Here is a 14,429-nt window from a genome sequence, read left to right on the forward strand (position 1 = left end):
AGAATGAAATGTATAATGAATATTAATATATTATGAATATTACAACCCCTATCACACAGGAAAGTGCATTTACGAAACTAATAATAAAACGATCAGCTTAAATACTAAAAGCGGTTGAAGATGGACGGATGGATGCAGCTCACCTGTGAGTTGAGGTTGCCGACGTAGACGGTCCTGCGGATCTCGTCTATCTTGGAAGGGTCCACGTTGCCCATGAGGGGAGGAGGGTTGAGCACCGCGGCCGCAGCCGCCGCAGCCGCGGCCGCAGCCGCTGCAGCCGGGTCCAGCGCAGACGAGGCAGACGCCCGGTTCACCAGAGAAGGAGCAGAGAACGCTGGAGGCTGTGGAACACACATCATACAGTTAACCCATTCTGACCTCAGATCAGATTCTGGAGGCTGTGGAACACGTCATACAGTTCACCCATTCTGACCTCAGATCAGATTCTGGAGGCTGTGGAACACGTCATACAGTTAACCCATTCTGACCTCAGATCAGATTCTAAAAAAATGTCTGTTTGAAAATGACAGTTTTCTGAAAAAGCTTATGTTTCTATGTCAGTCGTTCTTCGATTTGTCAAAAAATAGCAGACCTACAAGCTCTATGAGTTTGTAGGCCTGCTATTTTTCAATAGCTAGGGTTAGCACCAAAATGGGTTTTAAACCAGTGTTGTTTTCGTCGACTACCTTTTTCCACTGACGAAAACCAAATGGAAACTAAATGAAAACTAAGCTACGATGAGTAAAACTAAGACTACATTTACCGACCAGTAAGACGCCTTATGACACTCTCTACTGGAATAAAGTCACTTGAACTCACTTCATAGACTAAAGGGGACTAGTGGACAACAGATCCAGTAGAAGTCATTTTACACTTGGTTTTGAATGCTGGAAATAGCCGATCTACAAGCTCACAACGCGTCGTGCTGCGAGCTTGTAGATCGGCTATTTTCAGCAAGTGTAAAAAAAAACACGGCATCAAGGCCCGACAGAATACATTTTTAGTCGACTAAATCAACTATAGATTTTAGTCGACTAAAAACATGCGATATTTTTCGTCAACTAAAACTAGACGAACACTAAAACATTCCAGGAGACTAAAATGTGACTAAAAAGTTAAATTGAAGAGAAATTTTTATTTGCTGACCAAAAACAACATTTGTGCCAATTTAGCCGTGGATTGGTGAACTGAACAGTGTGCATGGGAGTGGGGATTATTATTAATTTTTTCTGCTTACAGTTACAGTTTTCACTACATGGTGTTTGTGATATGAAATGTAACCTTACCCTAATCACAGTAAACATCATGTCTTCAGTCATTTTCAGGTTACTGACTGCAAGTCAGTATCACTTCAGTTCAGCACAGCTGTATTGTATCGTAGTATTGAATCCAGAATCATTTTGGACTAAAGGTCATTACACACTGGCGAATTAGCGACGCGATATATTCGTGCGAATAATTCGCATTTAAAAAATATATATTTGAAGTCCATGCAAGCTTCCACATCAGCGGCGAATGTGAGACCGTTTTCGCTCTTTATTTGTTTGCTCATATTTTGCAGAGATTCGCAGGCGAACTGCAACATGCAATATTTCGCATTTTCAGATCGCTTATTCGCATCGCGTCGCTAATTCGCCAGTGTGTAATGACCTTGAGAATTGAGTTGAATAATCAAATCGTGAAGAATGGGAGTGGAATGGAGTGGAAAGAGAAGACCGTAGTGCTGACTGGGGGTCATGGGGGTGGCCGTATAGGAATGGGCAGCAGACTGACCGTGTGTTCACATCATAGGGCCGATTCATACTCCTATTTTAATAAAATAAAAGTCGGTTCGGCTCTGTAGAGCCTACAATGTGACGTCATTTATTTGGCTCTGTAGAGCCTACAATGTGACGTCATTTGGCTCTGTAGAGCCTACAATGTGACGTCATTTGGCTCTGTAGAGCCTACAATGTGACGTCATTTGGCTCTGTAGAGCCTACAATGTGACGCCATTTAATTGGCTCTGTAGAGCCTACAATGTGACGTCATTTGGCTCTGTAGAGCCTACAATGTGACGTTATTTAATTGGCTCTGTAGAGCCTACAATGTGACCTCATTTGAGATTCGGGGGGGGGGGGGGGGGGGGGGGGGGGGGTACCGTCCTAAAGTCGGCTCTTCGGTGCTACTGAAAATTTCTGACGAGCCGAAATCATTTCGGCACTACAGCGCCGAAACAGGGTAAAATAGGAGTATGAATCGGCCCTTAGTCACCTGGAATGTCTTAGTGTTGGTCTAGTTTTAGTCGACTAAATGTGATAAGAAATGTATTTTGGCGGGTCTTATGGGCAGCAGACTGACCGTGTGCATGGGGGTGGCCGTAGGAATGGGCAGCAGACTGACCGTGTGCATGGGGGTGGCCGTAGGAATGGGCAGCAGACTGACCGTGTGCATGGGGGTGGCCGTAGGAATGGGCAGCAGACTGACCGTGTGCATGGGGGTGGCCGTAGGAATGGGCAGCAGACTGACCGTGTGCATGGGGGTGGCCGTAGGAATGGGCAGCAGACCGGCGCCGGGCATCAGCGTAGGGACCGGTGGCGCGGCCGGCGCCAACAGAGACAAGGCTTTGCTCTCCTCCGGGATCTTCCCTGTTGTGGGGGGGGGGGGGGGAGGGGGACGAGAAAAGCAGGCGTTACCACAACGAAATAACGGTAAAAACTGTCCTCTCTGTTTACTCCTCTATGTCTGCAAAAATTAGCCCCGCTGTTAATTCTAGAGAGAAAGAGAGCAGACACTTCCCTCGTAATACAGCCTACAAAGTACGGGTGTGTAAATAGTTTCTACGCATGATTCAATTTTTTTTTTATTCTTTACTGTGAAGACACGCAAGTGAAGCGTCGTCATCATCCTCACTTTGGTAACAAAGTAAAAAGCTAATTTTCTCCCCGTGAATTTTTAAATAGTAATTTGGGAAAAAAATATCACACAAATCCTATAACTTTCACAAACAAATTAAAAATAATCGTTTAAAAAAGTTTTTTGTTTTTTTTGTCCTTGGGGTTTTTCTTTTCATATATTCATAGAATAGAAAAGGAAAAACAACAAGAACAATCTTTTTTTTTAATTTAAAAGAGAGCAGAGAGAGAATTAACCCATTTTGGTGTTATAGCATCATGTTATGCTTTAGCTTTCGAAAAACAGCAGATCTACAAGCTCATAGAGCGCCACCAAGTGGCGCGCTACGAGCTTGTAGGTCTGCTATTTTTTTGAAAAATCGAAGAACGACTGACATAGAGAAACATAGGCTTTTTCAGAAAACAAGTCAGGATGTAGATAGAAGAACATTTTTAGAATCTGATCTCAGGTCAAAAATGAATTAATAATTAATAAGTAGTCAACAACAGGTTGGTGTATGGGTCACCTGTACTGTCTGGGAACACATTGTGAACAGTGGAACGATCATATCAAGGTTTTCTGTCTTTTCCCCTCCGGGGCGGAATCGGGTCAGATCGCAACACAAGACAACCCCAATGGCTGCATCGCTAATATGCACACAGGACATCAAATACAGAGAACAAACAGATTTAAGGAAAAATAACGTTGTATAGGAGAAGAAAAAAAATAAGAACGTTAACCTGGCAAGAACTCAGAAAGCTCAGAAACAAAACCGATTTAAGGATTTTTTTTTTTTCTTTTCTTGTCCCCCCCATCTCATTTCTGATTTTTTTTTTTTTTTTCTCTTTTCAGTTTTGTTTTAACTGGAGCAAATAATAATAATAATGACGGTGCAAAGCTACTGTTGTACGAATTAGCATCATGATGGCTAACTGTATATGCATCAAAGGGTCACTCAAACAAAGAATCAAGTCAAAGTTGGAGGCACTAAAAATATTATTGACAATAATCTTATAATAAGAAAGAAAGACAACCAGGCTGTTCGTTCCTAGTTTCCAGTGCGGGTCAATGTTTTACGGTCAAACAAATTAAACTAATTTCCAGTGCGGGTCAATGTTTTACGGTCAAACAAATGAAACTAGTTTCCAGTGCGGGTCAATGTTTTACGGTCAATCAATGAAACTAGTTTCCAGTGCGGGTCAATGTTTTACGGTCAAACAAATGAAACTAGTTTCCAGTGCGGGTCAATGTTTTACGGTCAAACAAATGAAACTAGTTTCCAGTGCGGGTCAATGTTTTACGGTCAAACAAATGAAACTAGTTTCCAGTGCGGGTCAATGTTTTACGGTCAAACAAATGAAACTAGTTTCCAGTGCGGGTCAATGTTTTACGGTCAAACAATGAAACTAGTTTCCAGTGCGGGTCGATGTTTTACGGTCAAACAAATGAAACTAGTTTCCAGTGCGGGTCAATGTTTTACGGTCAAACAAATGAAACTAGTTTCCAGTGCGGGTCGATGTTTTACGGTCAAACAAATGAAACTAGTTTCCAGTGCGGGTCGATGTTTTACGGTCAAACAAATGAAACTAGTTTCCAGTGCGGGTCAATGTTTTACTTAAAGCATTGATCAACTGTGCCCGAGTCACAACTTTGATTAAAAGGAAAAAATGGAGAAGTAAATTAAAGTTTAAAATTAATCCCATTACCATTATAATTAATTTATACATGCCTGTACTGCTTCATTTTTTTTTTTTTTTATTTAACGCTCCAAAAAAAAGGCAATGGAAAAATGTGTCCTTTTTGATTAATCGGGTGAAAAAAAGGGACATATTTAAAGGTCTGTAACTGTGAGTGGTACAAATGGACCTTTTGGTACGGGTCCACTTGGTTACATTTTCTACACGCTCAGAGAATTACTAGTAAAACAAACTTTGAGTGTATATTGGTGAAAAGAAAACTTTGAATGCCATGCCTGTCGTGATCTAAATGCATTTCAAAGTGAAATAATAAAAAAAATGGTGGAGAACTTGAGGACTATAATATACTTCCTGCCGATGCGGAAACAGGCGGCTTCCTGGCTACGGAACTATTCGTGGGAACTATGCACAAAGAAACCCGAAAACTGTGATGCGACAATAGTTGATTCTGATAGCATGACTAGACACTAGTATTCATGGAATCCTGAACAGAACTAGACACTATACACAGCTCTGCAAGCAGAGTAGGAGACAAAGAGAGAAGTTAGGTTGTTTTGTTAGAGATCTTCACAGAACTCCCCCACGTGTGTGTATGTGTGTGTGTGTGCGCGTGTGTGTGTGTCACACACACACTTTCACCCCCGTCTCCAAACGAAACGCCAAGTTCCTTCGGCAAAACCTGCATTAGAATACAATCGAAAAAACACAACGTTGCAAGCTGCAGGAGAAGTAGGAGAGAACAGAGAGTTGGGGTGGGGGTGGGACAAAAAATTTCAAAAAAGAAACATAACAAATTAAAAACAAAAATGCTACAGAGAGAGAGAGAGAGAGAGAGAGAGAGAGAGAGAGAGAGAGAGAGAGAGAGAGAGAGAGAGAGACAGGGCAATACTGCAGTTTTTCTAGACAGAGAGAGAGAGAGAGAGAGGAGGAGAGAGAGTTGGACAACATGTGAAAAGTATGAAAGGAAAAAGATTCAAAAAACGAAAATAATAAAGTAAAAATAAAACGAAAATAAAAAGAGACAAGGTGTCCATCTTGGAAGGTTCTCTCCTGGGTCACATAGTTTCCACCCCTGGTGGGCGCAGGCTCATGGCTGCGGTGGGAACGGCCCCATCGTTTTCGTGGGGAGGAGAAGTAGTGGGGCTTGTTGGAAAACAAAGCCTTATTGTGGAAGTGTAACAGCTGGGCCAGCTCTAGTATCTGATATGCACACATAATCACACAGAAAAAACATACAGAACCAAATTAATAAACTCAGTAGGTACCCAAAATCCTTTTTAAACTCAGTAGGTACCCAAAATCCTTTTTAAACTCAGTAGGTACCCAAAATCCTTTTAAACTCAGTAGGTACCCCAAAATCCTTATTTTTGTTTTTTCAAGTCACCGTTGGACCAAAATAATTAAGATTTTACTTTTTTTTCAGAGGAGATAACAGATTTTTTTTCTTCATTTTCTTTTTCATGTACATAAAAAAAGGAACACTGTCGCCGTAAAAAATAAATAAAAATAAAAATGAAATAGAAAAACAACAAACAAATAAACAAAAAGGAGAAAAAGAGAAAAAAAAGATGGAGTCATTAGCCTTTTCGTCACAGCTATTTTCTTACCATTTCCCTGAAACAATTACGGAAAACCACTCGGATACAGATACTTAATTCAACTAGACGTTTGGATAACTGGGATGGCGTCCGTTGTTTAGCAGAGTTATTGCGGCGCAGAGGTCATAGCATATGTCATAGCATATGTCATAGCATGTAGAAAAGTCCTAGAAAGTAGAGAGGCTGATATTCCATACGGCACTCGGGAGGGATATTCGTCGACTCGGCTGCGTTTCGATTGGTTTGCGCTCCGCTGTGTAATCGTTTAACGACGAACTGCAGGCTTAGCGGTGGTCGTCAAAGACGGCGCTTTGCCATGAAATGATGGATTCAAATCCCCTTCTACAGCAAGGCAACGTAAACAAACATCTCCACTCTTCCACCAGATGGATAAACATCGTTCACGAGAATGAGTACATATATGGGGCACACAAACTGACCCATGCACTAATGTGTGTGTGTGTGTGTGTGATCAATTGTATGAGTCAGTGTATGATTTGATTTATTGATTTGATTTATCTGCACGCCTCCGCTACCTCCCTTTCCCTCCCAAACAAACCAAAACAAGTTTACACTCAGTTCACACTCGACCACAGTGTTACAGTTAGTGTGGAAGTGTCCTTGAGCAAGACTCTGAACCCCCAAATGGCTCCCCGTGTGTTACAGTTAGTGTGGAAGTGTCCTTGAGCAAGACTCTGAACCCCCAAATGGCTCCCCGTGTGTTACAGTTAGTGTGGAAGTGTCCTTGAGCAAGACTCTGAACCCCCAAATGGCTCCCCGTGTGTTACAGTTAGTGTGGAAGTGTCCTTGAGCAAGACTCTGAACCCCCAAATGGCTCCCCGTGTGAAGTGTCCTTGAGCAAGACTCTGAACCCCCAAATGGCTCCCCGTGTGCAGGTTGGTGCCTTGCACGGGTTCCTCCGCCATCGGTGTGTGAATGTAATGTGCAACCTGTGTAAAAGCGCTTTATAAATGCCCCATTTTTTACAATGAAATATAAAGCTCTCGAGCTTTACCGTGTCTCTCATCCAGATATGTACACGTATATAATAGTCATGTATATTTGTATATTATGCAATGGATAATAATAATAATAATCGATCAAAGTTCCCCCGAAGGAAGGTTACATTTGAACAGATGTTTAAATAGTTGTTGCAGCAGTTGTGACTTTTTGTCTGTAGCCTTGACCCGTTTTGGACTGAGGTCGATTAAGAAAAAAAAGGCTTCTATTAAAATCCTAATTTTTTTCTGAAAACCTATGTTTCTATGACAGTGGTTGCACTGTGTGTTGCATATACAAGGCCGCTGGGTCGCAAAACTAATTTCAGCGCAAACTGACAATAAAGTACAGTACTATATCATATCATATCATATCATATCATATCATATCATATCATATCATAATATAATTTAGTGACGCTTTGAATGCCATCCCGTCGCTTACACTACAGATTAGGTGGTCCATGTGAACGCCACGGAAGGTGGAGACATTTCATACGTCCTTTTCACAACTATTGATTCTTAGGCGATTACAAACGGAGCGCTGCAACGTAGAAAATGCCAGCCGATAAATGACTCCCTTCCCACGACGACTTGGCGCTGAAATTCTATGGATGTGAAATCAGTGGTTTTCAACCTTTTTCATATCAAGGAAGGCCCGTTATTTATGTTCAGCATTAGAGCCACGGGACCACCCACCATACGGGACCACCCACCATACGGGACCACCCACCATACGGGACCACCCACCATACGGGACCACCCACCATACGGGACCACCCACCATACGGGACCACCCACCATACGGGACCACCCACCATACGGGACCGCCCACCATACGGGACCGCCCACCATACGGGACCACCCACCATACGGGACCACCCACCATACGGGACCACCCACCATACGGGACCACCCACCATACGGGACCACCCACCATACAGGACCACCCACCATACAGGACCACCCACCATACGGGACCACCCACCATACGGGTCCACCCACCATACGGGACCACCCACCATACGGGACCACCCACCATACGGGACCACCCACCATACGGGACCGCCCACCATACGGGACCGCCCACCATACGGGACCGCCCACCATACGGGACCGCCCACCATACGGGACCACCCACCATACGGGACCACCCACCATACGGGACCACCCACCATACGGGACCACCCACCATACGGGACCACCCACCATACGGGACCACCCACCATACGGGACCACCCACCATACGGGACCACCCACCATACAGGACCACCCACCATACAGGACCACCCACCATACGGGACCACCCACCATACGGGACCACCCACCATACGGGACCACCCACCATACGGGACCACCCACCATACAGGACCACCCACCATACGGGACCACCCACCATACGGGACCACCCACCATACGGGACCACCCACCATACGGGACCACCCACCATACGGGACCACCCACCATACGGGACCACCCACCATACGGGACCACCCACCATACGGGACCACCCACCATACGGGACCACCCACCATACAGGACCACCCACCATACGGGACCACCCACCATACGGGACCACCCACCATACAGGACCACCCACCATACGATGAGATTTTAGCCTCGCAGACCCAAAACGTCGAATATTTTGTCATCGTATTGATGTGGTGTATGATAGGATGGAGATAACCAGGCAAACATCGATCAAAATAACAATTATTCTACATTCTCTAATTGTGTAGATTTTCTTGTAAATTGAGTAATGCAGATGTTTAAAACAACTCTTTCAGCGCCACCTGGTGGTCACCAGTTTAGGCTCTGAGTGCCAATTCTCCCATTATATAAAGAAAGAAATAATTTGTAATTCTACTATGCTTGTAATGTGCATGATGTCATCACCTGTAAACCAGATTAGAGGAATTTTCAAAACATGGATTAAAAAATGAATTCCCAAGGGAAGACGTCGTGTCGTCCGGTACCTAATTGGCAATTAGACGTCTTGACGTTTATGGCCCTTAAACGGTTCTAACAATAATGACTCTGAGAGTGTAACATGAAACTGGTTACAGATCGAATAAGGGTCCATTTGGTTACCGACTCTCCATCATTTAGCTGAATGGGGGGGGGGGGGGGGGGGGGGGGGGGGGAGAGAGGAACCCCCTCCCTCAAGGACCACTAGGCTGAAAACCACTGATGTATTGCATAAAAGGAAAGGAAAGGTACTATGTTTACCTGCAGGGTAACTGGACTATAAGCTCAAGAACTTGTTTACAGCCAGGCCCTAGTGCTCATAGAACATTTCATGGTAGGGGTTCAATGCCTTGCTCAAAGGGCACTTCAGCGGTGGTCATTTTTAACGTGCCGGTCCGGGGATACGAACTATAAGCGACCTTTCCGATATCAAGATATATCGTGCAGTGTATGGAATATCAGCCAGTTTGTGGAGCTGCGTTGGCAGAACACACGTGATGTGGTGGAATAAGGAACGGGGCACACGGGGCACAACCTCAGAAAGCAGGGACCGGTGGCCTCATCACACCGTTCACACATTCATTCCAAAAACAGACAGTCAGTCGTGGAAAGGCAACTAAGTACATTTAACCCATTTCGGGCACTGGGAAACCCCTCTTTGAAGAATTATGTCATACTTTAGCTATTGAAAAATGGCAGACCTACAAGCTCGTAGCGCGGCACCGAGTGCCTCGCTACGAGCTTGTAGGTCTGCTATATTTTTGATAAATCGTGAAAATGTGGTGCAAATCTTTGAATATACGTATATTCTTTCGACCGACTCCAGTCTTTGGAAGGTCCCTGGAACGACAGATTTTCAGATGAGGGGTCGGGCGGCCAGTTACATATATTTTTGGGAGTCCTTCACATGGAACTGTTTGAGAACGACTGACGTAGAAACATGTTTTTTTTCTTTCAGAAAACAAAACATTTGTAGACAGCTGGGTCGCAAAACTAATTTCAGTGCAAACTGACAATAAAGTACCATATCATACAAGTAAGACGCGTGAACGCGGGAAGCGAACGCAGCTCGTAAAATTGCAATAACAATTAGAATAAATTACCTTAAGTTCAGTTATTTTTATTTATTTATTTGTAGAATCGTCCTCAGGTCTAAAACGGTTAAGTAGTACTATTTCGGGGGTAGCGTTACTTTACTTGAGACATTTTTGGCCGATATCGATATGCGCTATAATTAATTGCCGTTATGGCCGATATTACTGATGTCAATATGATCGCATTCTGTTTTTTTTTTTTATTATTATACCCGTAATAATAATTTTGTCCATTCTGCACTGCAGGCTTCGGCAAGTCAGATTCAATTAAATGTAATATTGTGAGCTTGTAGATCTGTTCAAGCCGTTACTTTGGGCTTGTTCATCTGTAAAGACAATCGGACCGATTGATTAAATCGGAGCGATAACTAGAATTGGCCGATGCAGATGCGTTTGGCGATTAATCTCCCATAGTTTTGACAACTTGGGAGGTAAATTATGTACTTTTAAATCCACTACAATACTATGCAGATTTAGAATATTGACACATAACCGCAGGCCCAATTTTGTACTTGAAAGCTGTTCAACAAGTAGGCGATTGTCTAGTATACTTCTGATTTGTCATATTATCTGCCGGACGCAATTTCTTATTAGCAAGCCTGGAGGTGGTCAGTAGACTGAAAGATGAGAGTGCGCGGAGCTCGATTCATGTGTCCCGACGTTCAACGTCACAGACACAATTAAATGCTTCATAAATCGCAAAGATCAGTATGACAATTAAATCGTTGTAATCGTGACAGCCCTAATGAGTATTTCCGTTATATTATATGGTATCTTTATGAAGCGTGGGATAGGAGGCGAAGGGAGACTTAATATAGATGAACTGAATTATAGATTAAATAGATATCTTTATAAAGCGTGTGTGTTGTTTCGAAAACAAATGGAAAGTAGTACAAAGTGCTTTGGACAAAACCACTTAACTCCATTGGACCCTCAACATGTCTGCTGAAAGCAAGTAAGCAACTAACTCCACCACCTCTCATGGAAGTCATTGACAATATAGAAAGCCACAACAGTATGCGTTATCGTTTATGAGTTGGTGGCGGATATACACTGGAATGGTTATGTTTTTTTTTTCTTTCCTGTAATTATCTTAATTGCCGTGTCTGATAATCCCATGTGGGATGGGTCAAGACATTGCCCGGACACAGAAATAAAATATCCATCCATTCATTCATTCATTCCACATGGTGGTATTGCTATTAGTGTTCCACCACTACAAACAAACAGACAGAATATATAGGTGACAACATCATCAAAGCCCATGTGTGTGTGTGTGTGTGTGTGTGTGTGTGTGATCAACAGCATAGCGTCATGTATGTAACACTCACCTTCCGCACAGGGCACAACAATGAGAGCTCTGTCAATAAACACAGTGTTGGTCAGATGCTGAGCCACGCCCACACTGGACGACTCTCTGTACTTTATGTAACACACTTTGGACGAGAACGACTGGGGCGCGTTGCTGGGGAAGAGAAGCAGAGGAGAGAGAAACAAGATCAATAGTAGTCTCCTGTTGCCAGACTGTTGCCTCTCGCAATATCCAAATGCTTCCGTCATACAGTCTGGAGCGACTGAAGCTCTGATCATGAGTGAAATATAACTGCTTCCGTCGTACAGTCTGAAGCGACTGAAGCTCAGATCATAAGTAAAATATAAATGCTTCCGTCATACAGTCTGGAGCAATGGCAGCTCTGATCATGAGTAAAATGTAAATGCTTCCGTCGTACAGTCTGGAGCGACGGAAGCTCTGATCATGAGTAAAATGTAAATGCTTCCGTCGTACAGTCTGGAGCGACGGAAGCTCTGATCATGAGTAAAATATAAATGCTTCCGTCGTACAGTCTGGAGCGACGGAAGCTCTGATCATGAGTAAAATATAAATGCTTCCGTCGTACAGTCTGGAGCGACGGAAGCTCTGATCATGAGTAAAATATAAATGCTTCCGTCATACAGTCTGGAGCAACGGAAGCTCTGATCATGAGTAAAATAGAAATGCTTCCGTCGTACAGTCTGGATCATGAGTAAAATATAAATGCTTCCGTCATACAGTCTGGAGCGACGGAAGCTCTGATCATGAGTAAAATATAAATGCTTCCGTCGTACAGTCTGGAGCAACGGAAGCTCTGATCATGAGTAAAATATAAATACTTCCGTCGTACAGTCTGGAGCAACGGAAGCTCTGATCATGAGTACAATATAAATGCTTCCGTCATACAGTCTGGAGCAACGGAAGCTCTGATCATGAGTACAATATAAATGCTTCCGTCATACAGTCTGGAGCAACGGAAGCTCTGATCATGAGTAAAATATAAATACTTCCGTCGTACAGTCTGGAGCAACGGAAGCTCTGATCATGAGTACAATATAAATGCTTCCGTCATACAGTCTGGAGCAACGGAAGCTCTGATCATGAGTAAAATATAAATGCTTCCGTCGTACAGTCTGGAGCAACGGAAGCTCTGATCATGAGTAAAATATAAATGCTTCCGTCATACAGTCTGGAGCAACGGAAGCTCTGATCATGAGTACAATATAAATGCTTCCGTCATACAGTCTGGAGCAACGATGGCTCTGATCATGAGTAAAATATAAATGCTTCCGTCATACAGTCTGGAGCAATGGCAGCTCTGATCATGAGTAAAATGTAAATGCTTCCGTCGTACAGTCTGGAGCGACGGAAGCTCTGATCATGAGTAAAATGTAAATGCTTCCGTCATACAGTCTGGAGCAACAGAAGCTTTGATCATGAGTAAAATGTAAATGCTTCCGTCGTACAGTCTGGAGCGACGGAAGCTCTGATCATGAGTAAAATGTAAATGCTTCCGTCGTACAGTCTGGAGCAACAGAAGCTCTGATCATGAGTAAAATGTAAATGCTTCCGTCGTACAGTCTGGAGCAACGGAAGCTCTGATCATGAGTAAAATATAAATCCGCCCTCAGCCAAATGGAGTAGGTAACCAAATGGACCTTAATTATATGTATCTTTAAACGTTGAGCATAAATTTGGGTTCATTTTACACCTACATTATTGTTAAACATCCGCATTACTTAATTTACAAGAAGTCTACACAGTTAGAGAATGTAGAAGGATTGTTATTTTGATGAACATTTGCCTGCTGTCTCTCCTAATGGAAGGCTACCAACATCAATACAGCATGGAATTGCATGTGGACAAAATCTTATCCATCTTTAGTTTTGTGTCTGAGAGGCTAAATGTCATCAAATGGTGGCGCTGTGGCTCAAATGCTGAATTCATAATGGATCTTGATATGAAAAAGGGTTGAAAACCACTGATATACACTGAAGAATAGAAGACAAATAGCAGTATTCAATCAAAACAATACATTGTGTCTTCTTGAGGAAAAGCACAATGTATTTTATAGCACAGCACAATTTAGCACAACACAATTGCACATTTCTTCAATCTTGCTTTTAGATTTAAAAAAAAAAAGGTACAGTTTCGTACAAAACAAAAGGCTGCCAAAACAAAATGATAGCCCCACAAAAGCCTATGGCTTGTTTCCATTGGGGTCCTTTGTATTCAATTCATCGGCAGAAAAAAAAAACTACCTGTAGCACACTTTTTTAAAAACAGAGTTAGGGCTTAACGCACAGCATTAAATAAATATTGCGGTAAAAAAAAAACACGATGGAATTAATTATAAGAACATAACATCATGTTGTTACAGTCAAGTGTTGGTTTTGGCGACTAAAACTAGACTAACACAAACATTCCAGGTGACTAAAATGAAATGTGATGAAAACGAAATGAAGTTTCATTCCAAAGAAAACAACACTGGTTACACCAAGTGTTCTAATCTAATGTGAATGAAGGCCGCGGCAGCAGGACTCAGTATTCCCCGGGCCCCGGGCCTCCGGGCCCCGGTGTTTCCTAGCCGCCTGTGGCCGGGCCAGGGCAGCACTTACTCGGGCGGGTAGAGCCGCAGCTCCTCGATGTCCCCCAGGAAGCCGAAGAGCGTGTGCATCTGCTCGCTGCTCACCGCGGACGACAGGTTGGTTACCTGGACCACGGCCGTTCCTGACGACGTTACACTCATTTTGGAGTTTTTAAATTAACGGTGGTAAATAAATTAATTCGGGTTTTTTTTAATATAAAGGTATAAGCGTATAATGCTTTGCAGTGTGTTTGTTATTGAATATCACTACTAGCTCTCATCAGTGCGCAGCTAGCTGCTA

The 14,429-nt window shown here is 43.1% G+C and overlaps 1 protein-coding gene across 5 annotated transcripts in view; it reads right to left on the reverse strand.

The window, feature by feature from the left end:
• srek1 (splicing regulatory glutamine/lysine-rich protein 1) overlaps window positions 1-14,429 on the reverse strand; it is a 49,966-nt gene extending 35,537 nt beyond the window's left edge. Inside the window, exons 1-4 of one of the 5 annotated variants that reach the window (XM_080766255.1) lie at window positions 14,160-14,429; window positions 11,561-11,694; window positions 2,509-2,627; window positions 144-341 (exon numbers count right to left, since the gene is read on the reverse strand). In XM_080766255.1, the coding sequence (XP_080622381.1) occupies window positions 144-341; window positions 2,509-2,627; window positions 11,561-11,694; window positions 14,160-14,290 (582 nt within the window). In that variant the 5' untranslated portion in view covers window positions 14,291-14,429. Of the gene's footprint in view, window positions 1-143; window positions 342-2,508; window positions 2,628-3,400; window positions 5,703-11,560; window positions 11,695-14,159 lie in introns of those variants that run through there. The other 4 variants (XM_080766258.1, XM_080766257.1, XM_080766259.1 and 1 more) reach the window with 4 other exon arrangements.

Source organism: Protomyctophum bolini (genome assembly GCF_963924005.1).
Source record: "Protomyctophum bolini genome assembly, chromosome: 6".
NCBI lineage: Eukaryota > Metazoa > Chordata > Actinopteri > Myctophiformes > Myctophidae > Protomyctophum > Protomyctophum bolini.